The sequence below is a fragment of the Malaya genurostris genome, chromosome 3 (assembly GCF_030247185.1).
Source record: "Malaya genurostris strain Urasoe2022 chromosome 3, Malgen_1.1, whole genome shotgun sequence".
Lineage (NCBI taxonomy): Eukaryota > Metazoa > Arthropoda > Insecta > Diptera > Culicidae > Malaya > Malaya genurostris.
Genome location: NC_080572.1, coordinates 184,264,692 through 184,283,545, shown reverse-complemented (window position 1 = coordinate 184,283,545; position 18,854 = coordinate 184,264,692). Strand labels below are relative to the sequence as shown.

The following is an 18,854-nucleotide window of genomic DNA, read 5'->3' as shown; positions in this document are numbered from 1 at the left end:
CCTTGCAGTAACAGTCCGACATACTTGGACGGTGTTTTTTCTTCTATGTCAGTTCAGGCTGGTATACAGTGAGATATTATAGCTGGTTAAGTTGCAGATCAGATCTGTTAAATTCAATGTTAGAAACGAAGAAATCTTTTGTTATAGTAGATGTGACAATATACACTTGCTAACCCTATTAAAATCTTTTTCGAACATAATGTTTATACTTGACTCTTTAGGTTTTTAAGTCGTGTAATTGTCAACGAGATATTCCGGTTGCGAGAGAAGAAAAACAGTAAACCACTCGCGAAATGATTTTGTTACTTACTTGTTTACTTACACGAAAAAAGCCCGCAATCGCAAAACAACTAGAAGAGACAAGGGCTAAACCGGACACTATCTGGAAATTGAATTTATTTAATTTCTAATTGTCTAAGCCCACGAAGCATTAAAGGGAATAGAAGTAACTAATCGTTTTGTGCTGAATGTACAGGGTGCTCCATCTTTTATGTCGGTATGTAAATGGACTTTTTAGGCCTAGGTTTTGAAAACAATATCAATTCAGTGATCTATGGCAAAAATTGTACTGAATTGACATTTCCAAAACATATCGGATGCAATCGCTCGGTTGGTAAATGTGAAAGTTACTCAGCGTTTACATATCGACATAAAAGATGGAGCACCCTGTAAACATATGTTTGCTTCCTTTCCAACTTGTATTGTTTCCATGACATTTTGTCAGAACTTGTCGACGTTTATTAACGAAAGGTCAATAAAATTACATTACAAAGAGATCTTTTTTTTCATGCGGTTGTATTTTACGTGGATTTCTGAAGTTACGCATTTTTTTAGTGATTTTTTGTATGGTGCGCACCCGGCGAAACACCCAAACCTCCTTTTACGAACCTTATATATGTATGTATGTATGCTTACACACTCACTCGTCTGCATATATGTGCAAATATTTATACATATAAATTATCGCTTTTACTTCACCAATATTTATATGTATTAAGAAATACAAACATTTGCACACATGTGTACGTATATTAATACATATATACATATATAAGTTACGTAAATGGAGGTTTGGGTGTACATAACTGGATGTCGTGAATACGAATAAAACTTGCACGCTTAAATATTACAATGTAATTTTATAGTTATTTATAATGAAAGAAAGATGGTTCTGAAAAGAACCTTTTATGGGAGCGTTCGTGGTGGAGAGTGACGAGTTGAATTCGAATTCGGATGGATGCAGCTGACTTCCGTCATCTATTTCCAGGCTGACCTGTTGTCCGTGGATAATACAGTAATATATCAATAATAATGTATCAGTAATATGGTTGGCGTATGCATAGCGTTCACAGCCGATTTTGGAAACAAATTACCGAAATTATCGTGTTCAAGCATGTGAGCTAATGCTGAGATTTTAAGCAAATAGTTAAAATAAAATTTTAAATATAAAATAAACATTCCAGTTGAAATTCGTTATCATTGATTTATTTATTTCAACATTATGTTGACTGTTGAACTAACAGGCTAGAAAATGTAAAATAAGAAAAAATATGTCCCATGTGGAAAGTATTGCCGAACATATGTGCCGTAGAATGAATGCACTTCCATATTATTTACAGTAGAGAACACAATTGGCTTTTCCGCAGAAAATCAGATTTCGGCTACAACGAAAGTAATGACTCGGCAAAACATTGAATATTTAAACAAACATATCATACCGGACTGCAATCAATTTCATGCAGTAGATTAGCGTTGCGAGGATCTTTATCCCGTAAGAATGCTCTGGGGTATTTCTTTTCACAAATAATTGTCGAACATTGAACACATTTGTTCTTAATATCACGAAACATATCGCTATATTTATACTGTTCTTTTGCAGCATCTGTTTTCGCCGGTATAAAAAATTAAGTTTTAAGTGTGTAATCATTCAATGAAGAAAACATCAAGGATCAAGAGTAAACCAAGTTAACTTGTGTTGGTAATTTGTGTATTAGGTACATTTTATTTGGTATGTATATCATAGATCTATGTATTCATATATGCAGTGCAACGAGTTTATCAAAGTGGATTGCACGATTGAGTTTCAAACAAACTTTTTTAACAATAATTTATTTTCAAATGAATGTTAAGCCTGACATTTTGAATGAAATATTAGTTTTTCCCAATTTTCCACCAACGTTTGAAGGAAAATTGCTTACATTTTATGAATGTAGATTTTAATTCCCTTATAAAACAAGTTAGCAACACTGCTTCAATGCATTTGTATTAGATTGCGCTACACAAAATAAACAAAACTAGATATTTTCTGTTACAAAAGCAGTTTTCCGGAAAAATAAATAGTTTTACGACAACATTCCATATCCATTGCCTTTCGCGTGTTAAATTAAAGGTTTACTTATAGAAGGTACGTAAATCTTTATATCGCAATAATTCTGCAAGAGGAAATCCATATAGGAATGTGTTTGTTGCTAATCATATGTGTCAGTGGAAGTAAGCTGAAACTGAAATAATTTTTCTCGAAGAGTTTTAAAGGAAAACGGAAGAGTTTTAGACTAAGATTTTCGCTTTTCTTGAATTTCAATTTAAAGCAGTATGAACCGATTGGTTTATTTTTCAACCATATGGAATTTGTTTTTACGCCGAAATTTGTTTTTACGCACACATTGTTGACATTACTCATACGCTTGTAAAGAGTCTTACTCCTTAATTAGCTTGGTTGATCAATGATACAATAGGCCTATGATACGAAAAGTATGAAATATATCTACGGCTTGATATTTCTAGCAAACACTCCTAGCGTAGTAGCTGGTTAAGGAGCAGATTTCATATTCATCTTCATATACTTGCTCATGAAATCAATGATTTTATTATTATCTTGTTTTGAGACATGCGGATTTTTAGCGGTGTTAAGAAATTCTTTTTCAATTTCTATTTTGATGAGTCTGGTAGGAACTGAAGAAAATTCAATTAATTCCTAATGATGATCCGTGGGACTGAAAGGTGCCTTGAATTGTCACGACCAATAGGATCTGCATTTAGACAGAACCCAGATGGCTCTTGGCGTGTACACTCGGTAAACTCGCTCGAAATTTGACTAGGATTTCATTGTGATTTCCAATTGGATTCCAAAGAATATAGAACAATCCATTTCGGGCGGAATCAGCAGATTGCATTTTTTTTAATTTTTTTTAAAACTATTTATTGGAATATGAGTTAAAATTAAATTATTAAGATTTAAATTGGGTGTTCAGTTACAAGTGGTGATTTTTCAGCCCTTTTATGTATATGATTTGGTTGATACCATGAGGCCATCATATGCTTCCGCAATTCTGAGATTTTTGTGTAGGGAAAATTCTAAACCTACTTGTATTGTGTAATGGGGAAAAGGAACTTATATACTAACTTACTTACTAATACTGAGAGCGAATCGATTCAATTGAAGATTGAAGCAGATTGCATTTGGAATTCACAATGAATTTCGATCCAAATTCCGGACAACTTAACTGAACAGCGCTCCTATGGCGACTTCAACTGGCAGGCTTTTGGTGCTCCGGCAGCGACGGTTCTTCGGCACAATTCTACTGTTCGGCTCTCGTTTCCTTTCAAAAGCGTGAGGCCTTCGATGTTGCTCTCCCGTATGTGTCGCTTCGACAAGCGTTGCTCAGAAAATTATGGGAAAAAGTGGAGTGTTCATCTTTTATACCGTTGCAGTTGTACAGCAGCAGATAGGATGGCCTACTTTGACAAAAAATATAACCATAACTTTTTTTCTGAAGAGATAGAAATTTTTTTTCTTCTACAAAGTTTTAGAACTATTAAAAATAATTTACTTTGTCAAATATACTAAAAGTCTAGCTCGTACCGTTTCGAATATACAAAGCATTTTCATGGCAACCCCCCTAAAATCAGTTTTTTGTTCATAACTTGTTTCGAGATATTTTTTATGCATACTTTGTTTGAAATAATTGAAGAAAATAAAAAATCCCATATTTTTGTTGAAGGCAGTGCATAGGTTTGTTGTTTCCTGGCAAAGTTATACATCATTTTACCTTTTCATTTACCTATGATAAAACTTTACACCGAAGCGAAATATGAAACTTTATGCAGCTGATTTTTACAAAATTTATAGGAAAAGATATGCTCAATGCTATAAAAAAATCTAAGTGGAACTCGATGGAACTTTTTTTAGGTCTTAATCATAACTTGTTTCAAGGTAGTTTTTTCTACATACTTTATTTTGAATAATAGTAGAAAATATAAAATCCTATAATTTTGTAGAAGGTAATGCATAGGTTTATTCTTTTCTGGAAAAGTTATACATTAATTTACCTATTTTAACCTAGGAATCCTTGTACTGAAGTGAGATGTGTAACTTAATGCAGCAAACTTTTACAATACTTATAGGAAAATATATAAATAATCCAATTTATTCTCCAATGAGAGTATCCTGAGTACTATTCGTGTGATTCATTTTCACTATGGCCATGAATGGTTGAGAAACGGAGGGCGTCACGCGTCTGCTATTCCTGTAACTCACTTTTGTAGTGAGCGTAGAGATGTGCAATTCGCTCCTGAGCTATTCCAGTGAATCGAATCTTTAAAGTGAGCTGATAGCTCACAGCTCTTTTTAAAAGAACCGCAACCTTTTGCACAGATTTTAAAAATGGCACAGATTTTCACAGATTTCTGAAAATAGTCACAGATTTACACAGATTCTGAAATCGATCATAGATTTTTAAAATTGATCGCTGTTTAGCACCAAAAATTACAGAGCGGTAGAAAATAGTGGGAGTTTTTGGATGGTCACAGATTTTTGAATGATGACCTGGCATCCCTGCTGGTAAGGTAAAAACAACCTACGAGCTGAACGGATCTTCGGCTCTTGAAGAGCGAGTTATAAATGAGAAGAAATGTGTACATGAGCTTTTGTTCGTTCTTCCAAATGTGTTTCTATCCTTCTTTAACAGATTGAAGCCATTGTCAATAAGAAATCTTCGTAAAGGTTTGTACTTGTACAATACTTTTTCATATCTTGTTTGGAAAACATTTTTCCATTTTTTTAATATGTGTTGAACTTTTGATAATTTTTCGGATTTTCAATATTTTAAACTAACTTTGAAAAGGCCCAAAAAATTGCATCGAGTTCCATTTAGATTTTTTCTAATATTGTTAATTGTCAAAAAGTAAACAAAATAAAAATCACAACCATTTTTCTTAAGCTGCGCGTGCAAGCATGAGCTTGTTCATGCGTATTTATGCGCACTTTGTAGTAGATACTTAGGTAATAGAGATAGATTCTACGTAGATAAAATTAAAAAAAATAAAAATAAAGTGAATATATCTCAAACAATATTTTTTTACATTATTCATATCTTTTTTTGAAATTGGTACTACCCCCTTAACAAAAATTAAGGTGCCACTTTCAAAAGAAGCATAATATAATCTTGTAAAACTTCTTCGAAGACAGTGAAAGCTAGTACAAACTTTTGACCGCCCAGTTACTAAAAACTTTGTATGCGAAAACCTAATAAAAACATTTGTTTTGAAAGAACCAGCTGAGATTTTTTCCGGTTTCAAAGTTTTTTTAGCGGTTTTTATCCGATTTTTGCATTCAAAAATACTTAAACAGATTTTCCAAACTGAGTTGTACCTATGCGATTCAGCCGTTCAAATACTGTATTTAATAAATATATTTATGTACTTTATTGCTCATACACTAATATTAGTACAAATGCCATATGTCGTTCACATCAGGGATGTCAGATTAAATTTGTATGCTGGTTTTTTTAAAAGATTATGCATTTAAACTGTTGCAGTGATAGTAGGAAAAGTACCGCGTTTTAGCGAGCGAAAATGAAAATCAACTGCTCTAAGGATGTAAATTTAAAAAAAATGATTGTTGATAAGTAAAATCCTAAAGTATCTGTAGGGGTAATCAGAAATCTGTAAATTCAGAGATAAATCTGCATACGTGGCATCATTAGATTTCATATACTGGGCTTATTTGGATGTGTGTACTGCGGGAAGCGGACTGTGCAAATATTTTTTTTTCGCTGGAGTCTAATCAAGTATTAAATGTTCAATATTACTAAATCATGTTCTCAGAGGTTATTTGCCTTGTTTCGAATTGCTCTCCAAATAGCAGTGTGTTACCCAATTTGAAATCAAATATATTCTTAATGTATTCTCAATTTCGTAATCAGTAATCAGTCTGTAATGTCTAATACTGGTTTATGAAAATAAAATGTTGCTAGAATTTGCTTGGCAATTTTATCGTCGTCTGTTTTTGTATTTCCTACTACTTTCAAATAACTCGTTGTGACACTTCAACGATCGCCTGTTTCACTGTGATGCTGGGAGTGAATGAGAAATCGTACGTTCTCAAAATTCATTTTATGTTCACCTCTTTTTATAACCGCGGACCACCCCGCTGGTGCATGCCGGCCTGTACAGATTCTACACCAGAACCGCTAAAGCTTTTAACCGGACTATTTGCAAACCTAGTGAGGTTGATTTATTCTGCTATTGATCCTCCCGCTCGGTTACATCTGGGTTCATTATGCCACTCTTCTCCCGTCCGACCAGCAACCAGCCATGATCGGGAGCAGCCCACAGCAATGAACTTGGCATTGGGTTCAGATCGCAGCCTATTAGTTGCAATCATATGTGAGCGTGGAGTTGTTGCTCGTTCATTGGCCGGGAAGCATCCAAGCAGGGAAATTGAGAAAAAGAACAGCAATTTCTTGTACAGATCCAGCACACAGACATATGTACTTAAGAGTAGTGTTTCAGCTCGATCGCCTCGGGATAGATTCGTAATGTTTTCCAAACATTTATTCCATCTCATCTCGAGCCGATGGACCCTCGCGGAAGGACCAGTGATGCTTTAGCGCAGGAGCGGGGAGAGGCTCGTGCCGTAAGCTGTCCTGTGACTTCTTTGACTTTGCTATAGGGCTGCTTTTTAGTGATGCGATTATTTTTATTACGTTGATCATGGACGCATAAGAGGACAATTTATTCTTCATTCTAGCCCCGAGTAGACTCTGGCTATCGGTTATGAAAGCCGCTGTGTTCATTTCTGCTATTGAATGTATTGAACTCAAACATGAGGCGATTTGGTTTGTCGAGTTCCATATTTAGAACGTAATGATTTTATAGATTATGGGAACGTTCTCATGTACAGACGTAACATTGATCAGGGTTGTAACAGGGTGAAAAACATGATCAACACGATCATTACTGATCCTTGAATCCTATGAAACAATTCTAAGTCTCAAAGTGGTAGCACGTTGACATCATTCCCGTCTGATTCAACACTGTACCTTTTCATTTTGAACTGATAATCATTGCCAGGGGCACTCTTAGATCGAAGCATAGCAACCACATTAATGCGTCCAGCAGGAATCAGAACAGAAAACACACACTTTTCTCGGATCTCATACTGATGAAGTACCCCATCGCTGGTACCCGCAGGTCGAGTAGGTACTACACACAACAACAGCAACAACATCAACAACAAAAAAGGAACGAAGAACTTTCTTCTCCCGTGTTCTTCCCGAGTATGAGTACTTTGGTTCGATGGTCGACGATCGGCGTGGACGAGCTTCAAATGGATTAAGGTTCGATGTTTATTTTGCTTCCTACCTTTCAGTCTGCGTTAAGATTCTCGCTAGAATGGATACCTGGACCGGGTTCGGTTATCGGTTATAAGTTATAAGGTCGTGGTGCGGTTATGTGTGATTACGCTTGGTTGAGTGTCAATAATGCTAAGAAACGTGAGTTGTGGAATGCTTTATTTGGTGATATTGGAGATGTGAGATTGGTGCATCGTGAGTCTTTTCCGGTGAATCCTGGATTTCAAGATAATTCAGTGCCATGTTCGTGCCGCAATCAATTCGAATTTTAAAATAATTTCGTGTTAGTAGTGTTGTGTTGTGAGGGCAAAGTAGCCAAAAAGTGTTCGGAAAGGAAGCGATTCCTAGCATGGATATCTATCTGGATTCACCGAGCGATGGATTAAGCTCCAGTCTGGCCAAACTGGATGAGGATATAGCGGATATGAGTTTCGATGCCGGCTCGGAGTTCAACCTGCATTTTTTCGACACTCCAGAGGATTCCAACACCCAAAGTGGATTGAGCGATCATGATGAATCAGTAGAATCGAGTTCGCTTGAGACAACATCCAGTCCGGGTCCAGCTTCATTGCCACCTCCGCCGCCACCACTAGCCATCGCAATTGGACACGATCCGATCTCCAGTACAATTGTGGTAACAAGTTCTTCGTCGCCAATGACGCTCGTGAATCCTTCCACCTGTTTAGTGATAACCACGTCCGAAATGGCAAAAGTTTCTTCGAGTAATTTCGATCAAAGGCCAAACTCAAGATTAGGTGAGTTGTAAAATAAGTTTTATACGTTAGTTTACCCGCTAGGTGTACACAAATTTAGAAAAAAAATCCTATTATAACAGCAGGTTTATATTGATTGATGTTATCAATTATCGTTTTTGGCTCACAAGTGCTTAAAGCAGTTCAAATTGAACTGCCATCTCCACATTGCCGTTCAATTTAAACCGCTAAGCAGATGCGAAGTGTACACTATTTATGTAATCCTTTATAGATATTGCTCTAAGATGTCATATCTTTTCTGACGTCTCGGGCGTAAACGGGTGACGATCGACTACTAGTCATATCAGAATTTGAGAAAAATGAGGCGAAACATGAAGAAATCGACACGAAATATGTACTCGAGATATCAGAAAATATATGACATTTTAATGTAATATCTTTTAAAGATTACATAAGTAGTGTAAACTTTATTCTCTCTGGATGTGAATTTTGGAAAAAGTGTACTTGTAGTCGGACTTGGATAAAATTCAGCAAATCATATATGGGACTATCAATGGTTTATTTGGTTACAGAGTCTCATGGTCTGCAAACTAGAGAAAATCACTAACCAACATAAAGAGGAAGCTTATGAACAAAGTATTACTGAAATTGACGTTTTCATACACATTGCCGTTCAATTTAAACCGCTAAGCAGATGCGAAGTGTACACTATTTATGTAATCCTTTATAGATATTGCTCTAAGATGTCATATCTTTTCTGACGTCTCGGGCGTAAACGGGTGACGATCGACTACTAGTCATATCAGAATTTGAGAAAAATGAGGCGAAACATGAAGAAATCGACACGAAATATGTACTCGAGATATCAGAAAATATATGACATTTTAATGTAATATCTTTTAAAGATTACATAAGTAGTGTAAACTTTATTCTCTCTGGATGTGAATTTTGGAAAAAGTGTACTTGTAGTCGGACTTGGATAAAATTCAGCAAATCATATATGGGACTATCAATGGTTTATTTGGTTACAGAGTCTCATGGTCTGCAAACTAGAGAAAATCACTAACCAACATAAAGAGGAAGCTTATGAACAAAGTATTACTGAAATTGACGTTTTCATACTGAGCACCCTATCTCCGGATCCAGAGGTTTGATCCGAATGAAAATTGAAATATTCTTACGGCATCTTAAGAACTTCCATCTCCGAGAAAAGTAAGTGATATTATTTTCACATTTTGGGTACATTATTTCCACATTTCTGGTGCATATCACCCTGTAATTCCGGAACCGGAAGTTGGATCCAAATAATATTCCGAAACTTTGTATGGGACCATGAGACCTTTAGTTTAAAAATAAGTTTGTGAAACTCGTTTCAACCATCTTGGAGAAAATTGAGTGACATTAATTTCACTTTTGTTTAATATCATTTTTGGTTTATCCTGTAATTCCGGAAGCGGAAGTCGAATCCAAATGATATGCAGGAATTTTGTATGGGATTATGAGATCCTTCATTTGAATCTAAGTTTGTGAAAATCGGTTAAGCTATCTCCGAGAAAAGTGAGTGACAATATTAGTTACACACACAGACATTTGCGCAGCTTGTCGAGCTGAGTCGAATGGTATATGACATTCGGTCCTCTGGGCTTCGGTTCAAAAGTCGGTTTTTGCAGTGATTTAATAGCCTTTCTATATGAGAAAGGCAGAAAGTTTACAACATATCAACCCCTACGTGATATTCCAGATAATGTGTTTTTAAGACTCTCCTCAAAATTTTGAATCAATCGATAAAGATATGTAGTTGCTATAAGTTTGCCGGATTTTGAAGATCATGTTTCGATAAAAATGCGTTTAAAGTTGTCTCAAAATGCATTGCACGCGGCGCAAGGCGCCTTCGCAAGCTGTCGTAAGCAATCAAATCGAGATTCGTTCTGACCAGAAAACTTCTTTTCTCTCATTTTAGAGGGTTTTAGTAAAATTTCAGACTCACAAAAAAAAATTGATTTTTTGAAAGTTCCATGGTGGCCTTACCCCTTAAAAAAGTTATTTTACCATGGATTAATGAAAGCCCCATGAGCTACTGTTCAATTTATATTTGGTCAGTCTCCTTCCTGTTCTGTGATCATGAGTTGCAATACTATCGATGTTGTGCGCAAAATCAATGAGCAAACATTTTTTGTTTTTCCCACATAGAAGAGTCACTCCAAATTTTAAACCGAGGTCCGGAGGGCCGAGTGTCGTATATCATTCCATCGAGGTCCGAATTCATAATTTATTTGCAGCCTAGCCTTATACTTTGAAGCTGCGATGTCTTCAGGACAAAATATCATTGTCAAAGAAACATTCTTTCAATATAGGCGGTATTAGGGTGATTTTTATCATTAGGATGATCCGAGAATTATTTTCCGAGTATGTTGTGATAGAGGTTTGCTTTTTTCAGCGAAATTGAAAAAAAAACTTATATCAAACAGCTTTGCTGAAGACGCCATTGTGCTAACTCTAGCGGCTTTAGTAGTACAGATTTTTTCAACCAAGCAACTTAGGTTGTTCCTAAAATACTGTAGTTTTGCTCTAACATTTTAATTTTTTACTTTTCGTATCTGACGTTATTAAACTTGTTTTAGAGTTCATTGGAACAGCTTTTTTTTAGAGTTTATTTATTACAGCTGCATTCAGATTGCATTTGTTGAACTGAAGCCATTGTAAAAAGTAGTTCAAAAGCAGGTCATTCTTAAACTGTTAGGTTGATGTCAGAGTGAGCGCGGAAAGCGAAGCGATGCAATGTGATGTAATGATAACGCATCGCTTTCACTCTGACCGGTTTCCTTTGATCAAATGCTCGCACGCGTGTCATGACGCTTCGCGTGACACTTTCTTTCTGACAGCAACCTTATATTCAATGGTGAGGCTGATTTTTCAAATTGTGTTTCATTGAAATCCCGAACTTTTTTTTCGGCTGCAGGCGAAAAATAAAAAAAATCCTGCAATAAAGTGTATGAGTGGTTTTCACATAACTGGTCAGGTAAAAATGTTGCAAAAATTCTTAACTGAAAAGAGTCGATTTTAAAAATTTAAAGTTGATTTTCAACGAAAAGGCATTTTAGTCGGATGAAATGTTAATAGATAATTATCTATATTTCCTATCAACCAGTTATTAATTATTGAATTCAAGATCTTTTTTATACAAATGTAGCGTTTTCTTCATACTTTTAAGAAAAAATACGGATAAAATTATTCGTCACGGTTTCGAAGGAATTGTCGAATTTTTCCTGTAACACGGCTCATTAGGCGACGCACACCTTCTTCGTCCATCGTTTTAGCTATCTTATTCCACCAGGTTGTCATCTGATTGATGTCTTTGACAACCTTTCCCTTTGCCTTGAGTCTTCTCTTCATGATTGCCCAGTATTTCTCAATAAGACGGAACTGGGGGCAGTTGGGTGGGTTGAGGTTTTTTCGGAACAAACTGGACCCCTCTCTCTGCATACCATTCTTGAACGACTTTGCTGTAACGACAGCTTGCCAAATCTGGCCAAAACATTACGGGATGGTCGTGGGATCGAATGAACGGCAAAATTCGTTTTTGGAGACACTTTTTTTGGTATAGTTCCGATGTCATTGTCTTATTTGTAACGAAAACTTTCATTTATTTTTGCCACAGCTGCAAATGCTCTGCCAAATTATAAATTGTCTTGCAAATTTGTCGGCAAAAACATATTTAAATTTGGCTGGAACATCCCCGAGCCGTTGCCAAGTAAAATTTTTGACCTGGGATTTGCCCGAAGTCAGCCTTGACATAGTTTTCATCGTCCATCAGAAGACACCTGTCAAACTTGGCTGTTTGCTAGCTCGATACGACTTGATTCCTTCCCGGTACTATGGGCAGCACCGAATTTTCTATGTACTATGGACAGCCCCGAATTTTCTGGCCAACTCACGGTCCGACAGATTAGGATTCCTCTTAATCGTCTTCAAAAACTTACCACGCAGTTTCCGGTCGACAGTTCCACTCCGACGATTGGCTTGAGGCTTCCGAATCGTCGTCAATGTTTCCTTATACCGTTTGATAACGCGCCATACGGTATTTCTAGGCAATTTCAGCTGTTTAGCTAGCCTAGATGCAGATCACAATGGATTTTCCAAATAACCGTGCACAATTTTTTCCCTTCTTTCGGCTTTCATGTTGATTGTTTACAAAGTACAGTCGATTTGCGGAATGTCAAAAATCATACGTTAAGCTGACAAAATTCCCGACACGTGGGCGCCAAGAACTTCCAAATCGGTATACCAGGAGCGCCGCAATATGAGCAAAAGTTTGTTCCAATTCTAAATGAAACAAGCTTTATATAAAAAAACCTGTTTTAATCCACCTAGTGGTGTAATGATGCCTTTCTCATATCAAACATACTATCATATATAATGCTGTGATATTCTTCAAAATAGATTTCTTTGATTCTTTAAAGTTTAATTAATGACTACTAATCGGAATAGTTTTTTGGCCGATTTACAGTTTTTTCACGTTTTCTGTTTCGTCCGCGTGATGGTATGAAATTTGTATCACACTTTACCCTATAATTCCGGAACCAGATATCGGATCTGGATGAAATTCAGGAATTTCATACAATACCACAGGACCTTCCATTTAAACCTAAGTTTGTGAAAATTGGTCAAACATTCATCACTGAGAAAAGTAAGTGTGATCCATTAGAGAAAATATGACCATTATTCCCTGTGCCTCCGGAATCGGTAACTGGAAACCTGGAGAGCCGAATTCAGTTTGTTTGGCCGTCTACTGATAATGACTATCGAATGGAGTAGTTTGGGGTTAGTTTTTTTTGTTTTGTTTCTTGTTTCGCTCTCTAAGTGATGGTATACAAATTTTTACAAACTTTGCCCTGTAATTCCGGAACCGGAAGTCGGATCCAAATGAAATTCAGAACTTTTGTGTGGGACCATAATACCATTCATTTGAATTGAAGTTTGTTGAAATCGATTACGCTATCTCTGAGAAAAGCGAGTAAGTAATTTTAAATTGGATTTTTTACACTAGTCATCTTATAATTCCAGAACTAGAAGTCGGCTACAGATAAAGTTCGGAAGTTTTGTGAAGGTCCATGAGACCATTCAGTTGAATATAAGTTTGTGAAAATCGGTTTAGCCTTCTTCGAGAAAAGTTGGTGCATTTATTTCCACAGTTTTTTTGCACATTTTATCCCATAATACCAGATCCGGAAGTCGGATCCAACTAATATTCAGGAATTTTGTATTGGACCACAAGTCCTTTCATTGGAATTTAAGCGTTTTAAAATCGTTCCAGCCTTGTCCGAGAAAAGTTAGTGCAAAAAAACGTTACATACACACATACGCAAATACACACAGCCTTGCTTTACCTTTCTATATGAGAAAGGCAAAAAGGTTTTCTATTTCAAAAAGGTTTTCTATTTCTTTTGAAACAAATTTTAAACCCATGAAAAAATTGATGCTTTTTCTATGACAACTTCAAATATTTTAAATACGTTTTACCTTTTTACTACTACGTTAGAACTTTTTACCTTTTTTGAATATAATTTTACTCGAAACTTTGATTAATTTTGTGAAAAATTACCTGTTCAATACACAATAGGTTTGCCATCTGGAGGTCCCATTTTCGACCACTTTTTCAAGTATTTCAGCAAGAACACGTTAAATATTGGTTTCCAAAGCATCAATCGTTGCTGGTTCATCCACATGACCCAAAGATTTCACATATCCCCACAAAAACTAATCGAGTGGCGTCAAACCACACAAACGCGGAGGCCAATTCACCGGTCCATTTCTCGAAATAATGTTATCGTTGAAATCTTCTTCCAATAAGTCGATTATTTCGTCCCCAGTAAACCACCACATCTTGAAACCACATCTTGTCTACATCCATATCTTGAAGATTTGACAACAAAAATTCATTGATCATGGTTCTGTATCGATCTCCATTCACGGTAATGTGTCGTCCTTCCTCATTTTTAAAGATATGAGGATCAATGGTTTCACGAGCCTATGGATCGCACCAAATAGTACATTTTTTTATAAAAGATATTTTTATTCAGGCCTATTTGCGTACAAGCTTTACGTGGCCGATTGAGCTGAGTTTTTAGCTAAAATTTTTTTTTATATTGTTCGTGGTTCGTCTCGTCATCCATGGCCGTGGTATTGTTGTTGATTTTGTTGCTAGTTGCTGTAGATGCGCCTTGTTGTACATTGTTTGTAGTTGCTGGTTGGTTATATGGTAAGCTGTTAATTGCAGCTGGTGTACTTTGTTCTATAGGGAATACGTTGGATGGTTTCGTTGAAGGGGATACTTCACTGTTGTTGATGACTGTTACAGGTGTACTGGGGTTGCTTTGGGTTGGTGTGAAGGAAGCGCCGTTGTCCTTTGGTGTGGTTGTCTCCTTGTCCAGTTTATTGCATGGCTTACCGTAGTGAACAGTTTTTTGGCAATATTGACATGTGGCCATCTGATTGTCATAAGTAACAAGTGATTTGCAAAGAATTCTTGTATCTTGACCGAAAGTTACATAAGAAGATATAACCCTCTTCAAGCGCATCCGTAACAAACGTACGCCATTTAGAATACCGGGGAAAGAGTTCTTCCACTTTTCTTTTTCGATAGAAAGAATCTCTCCGTATTGGTTCATAGTTTTACGAATATAAGGATCGATGACGCTTGAGGGAAGATTATGCATACGCACTTCTATAGCACTATCTTCCATATATACTGGAATGTTGTACTTAATGTTCTCGTGCTTCTCATAGTGCACATTATTATTGTCTTTTGCGAATTGAATTGCATCCAACTCTTCATAAAACTGGATGTAAACAACATTATTTGTCTTATTGCATTGAAGTAAATGCACAAGATGCATTTGCTCCTTAAGCAAAACTTCAAGTTCTCGTATCGAAGGTCGAATTTAGAACTGCCTCAAGTCAACAATAATTGTATTCTTTCGTATCGGCGGTAGCTTTTGTTCGTTTGGTTCACTCATTTTCGAGGTTGTTCTATTGTTCACTACACAATACTGTACTTGGTTTCTTTCGTCCCGAACGTAAGCGGTTTTGTTTTATCGACTGACTTGGATGAGATGTGATAGCGAACTGCAAACAGTACATTTATCGGGATGCATCGGTAGTTCTTGAACGGCGTGTGGATTATCTTACGGCAATTTTGCTTATTGACGTATTGATTCCACTGATTTTGAAAATAAATTTCCTTGATTTGGAAGCGTTGTTTTGGAGTTAACCTATTCATGATGAGTTGCCAACAATACTGAGTAGAAACGTCGATTTACACTGTAAAAATGACTTTCAGATTATAGAGTAATCCTTATTGAAAACAACAAACCTCCTAAGAAAATAATTTAATGCAATTTAATGGTCGCAAAAATTTTTTATGACTGTCTCCAGGTTCTGGCTCTAAAAATAGAATTTGGCCTTTCTGTTTCAACAGACTTCGCAGCCGATTCTTAGTGTACAGAATCATTGCATGGCTAGTACTATGGATCCTACTGACACTAAGAATCCTTCCAGGTCGGGGCTCGAACATACGACAACTGGCTTGTAAGACCAGCGCCCTATGCATTGAGCCGCCAACCCGGGCAATATCGGTATCGATTTCTAATGAAGTGTTATTAAGAATGGCATTATTATACCTCTAAGTACTTTCAAATACCACTAGGTGGATTAAAACAGGCGTTGGTTATAGAACATAGGGTAAAGTGTTTTAATATGTCCCTCTTAAGAAAACATTGAGATATTTCTAAATGTACGTGTATTTTTATCTCGAGAATCTAGGTAATTCTTTGCAATACGCCTGAGGAACATAATTTTCAATGATTTCGGTAGAAGTGATGAAAATTGATTGATACAAACACTTTTCAAAACGACCACATTCTTAGTTTTTTTGCTTGCCGTTGGCATATCCCAAGTAGCACATGTAACTTGTTCATAAAAAAATTAAAACAAAACAGATGCTGCATAATGGTCGCACGACGAACACGACGAAACAAGTCGTATTATGATGGTGACAATGGACTCAAAATAATGTTACGAATTGACACCGTAACAAAATGTAACAATGAAAAAGTGACACACTACAAGACAAAGTTAAGTAATGATTTCATATCGGTTACCGTATTCGTTGTGATGCAACAAAGAAATACAATTACAGTGTCGGTTGAAAGCTTCCGTACATCATCCCGGATACTAATATTAAATCAATAAGTAAAATAAGTAGAAAATTCCTTCAGTTTAAAAAATTGGCTAAAGTCGAATCTGCGGTTATACGCAAATTTGTTGCCGGTACATGTGCGAAGCAAACTTGTTTCGTTTTGGGAAGTACATTCGCACTGCCAGAGAGAATATTTCTACACTTTGTCACGGCAGTGTATGCATGGAAACACTTATGCCATGACCAAGGAACGAAATATTCATTGAATTTGAAAAAAGTGTAATTTCTAATTATTGCGATTGGTCAACTGTTTTAACTTTGATATATGAAAAACTAATATTAATCACAAAAAAGTTCTAACTGAACACATTTCGACATTTTAGCTGTGAATTTCATATGACGGGAATAAAAATATGAATATTATTTTGTAAAATATCGAAAGCGCGCACGTTTTCAATAAGTACAATGATCAACTTTACCATAAATATCGAATAGCACATAGATTTTGAGTAGATATAGTGGGTTCAAAGAATATTGAATTTTATATTTTAGCTTTCATTATCGGACGCCAATTTTTGGTCGTAAATGTTTAATGGGAAAAACATCAACAAATTGTAACTTGACACAAACTTATATTTTCTGTTTCATTATGACTGAATGCGCGCTGAATCAAATCAAATATTCTTTACTGAGAAATTATTTGGCAACCCTTGGTAAGTCGCACAAGCTCCGCCTCTTACGCTTTTCAGGTTGCCCCACCAACCGTATAATATGCCTCACAACAAATCAGTGGTATGCCCCACAACAAGAGACGCCACACAACAATGATGCAATATGCCTCTTGAAGTGTCGATATAGAAGAAAAGCAGATAAAGAAGATACTCCTTCAGAAATCAAATAATTACAATTGGAAACCAACATATTTGATTTTCCCAACGCTACATTTTGTTTTAATAATCGTTATAAATCTTTAGAACAATATTTTAACTCGAAGCATACTGTTGAATCGAAAGTGGGGCATAAAGTCCGAAGAGTGACTGTTACGAGAAAATTTGTATATCAAAGAAATGGCTTTATTTCTCTAGATTTTTATACTATAAATAGAGACATTAGCACTGCTAAAAGTGAATTACTAAGTAGCAACCGATCATTAGACGTTTTATACGGTAAAAAAGCTTGTTTAGTCGAAGCAAAACCTTACATCGAAAAGTTGCCTAATGATATTTCCAATTTTTTTTCATATTTTCCAGCAAACGACAACTGCCAAACTTGCATAGCAGAAAGATCTTACAAAACGATAGTGTTAGTGATGAAACTTTTGTTTAGAGATGGAATTTTGGCCAGTAGGGGCGCTTTATAATACTTTCCCCTATAGACTATAGATTTAAATCAACACATTTGAAAATAGATTGAAAACGATGAGTTGGGAAATATTAGATTGCTTGATGTATGACAGGATGGAAATGAAACAAATATCTATAGTTGTATATTAAAATTTGAAAGTAATGTGGTATTAAAAGAAAAGTTGGAATAAAGTGTATTTGTCCAGTCCTTATCAGATCGGCTGAAAAGTTCGTATCGTTTCTATGAGAGGGCGCCACTAGAATTAAATTCATACCATTTTCAGTTAGTACCAACCTTCAAAAGATACGTGTATAAATTTGACAGCTGTCTGATTATTAGTTTGTAAGATATTGCATTTTGAGTGAAGCTACTTCTGTTATTGTGAAAAAAATGGAAAAAAAGGAATTTCGTATGTTGATGAAACACCCTAAAGATATCAAAGGAACGTGTTGGACATATTATTCACGAATATTTGAATATGAGAAAGCTTTGTGCAAAATGGGTGCCGCGTGAGCTCACAATCGATCAAAAACAACAACGAGTTGATGATTCTGAGCAGTGTTTGGAGCTGTTATATCGAAATAAAACTGATTTTTTTCTGCGATATATAACAATGGACGAAACATGGCTCCATCACTTCACTCCGGAGTCCAATCGACAGTCAGCTGAGTGGACTGCACGCGATGAACCGAACCCAAAGCGTGGAAAGACTCAACAATCGGCCGGTAAGGTTATGGCGTCTGTATTTTCGAATTCGCATGGTATAATTTTCATCGACTACCTTGAAAAGGGAAAAACCATCAACAGTGACTATTATATAGCGTTATTAGAGCGTTTGAAGGACGAAATTTCATAAAAACGGCCTCATTTGAAGAAGAAAAAAGTTGATGAAAACCATGCTGAAATTGAACGAATTGGGCTTCGAATTGCTCCCTCATCCACCGTATTCTCCAGATTTGGCCCCCA

The 18,854-nt window shown here is 36.1% G+C and overlaps 1 protein-coding gene across 2 annotated transcripts in view; it reads left to right on the top strand.

The window, feature by feature from the left end:
* The window catches only part of LOC131435142 (ecdysone-induced protein 78C), an 86,983-nt gene that overhangs the window by 20,338 nt on the left and 47,791 nt on the right, over positions 1 to 18,854 (top strand). The window contains exon 1 of one of the 2 annotated variants that reach the window (XM_058602717.1): positions 7,738 to 8,389. The exons of the other annotated variant lie outside the window; for it this stretch is intronic. Coding sequence (XP_058458700.1) covers positions 7,984 to 8,389 — 406 coding nt within the window. The 5' untranslated portion in view covers positions 7,738 to 7,983. Of the gene's footprint in view, positions 1 to 7,737; positions 8,390 to 18,854 lie in introns of those variants that run through there. 2 annotated transcript variants of the gene reach the window in all.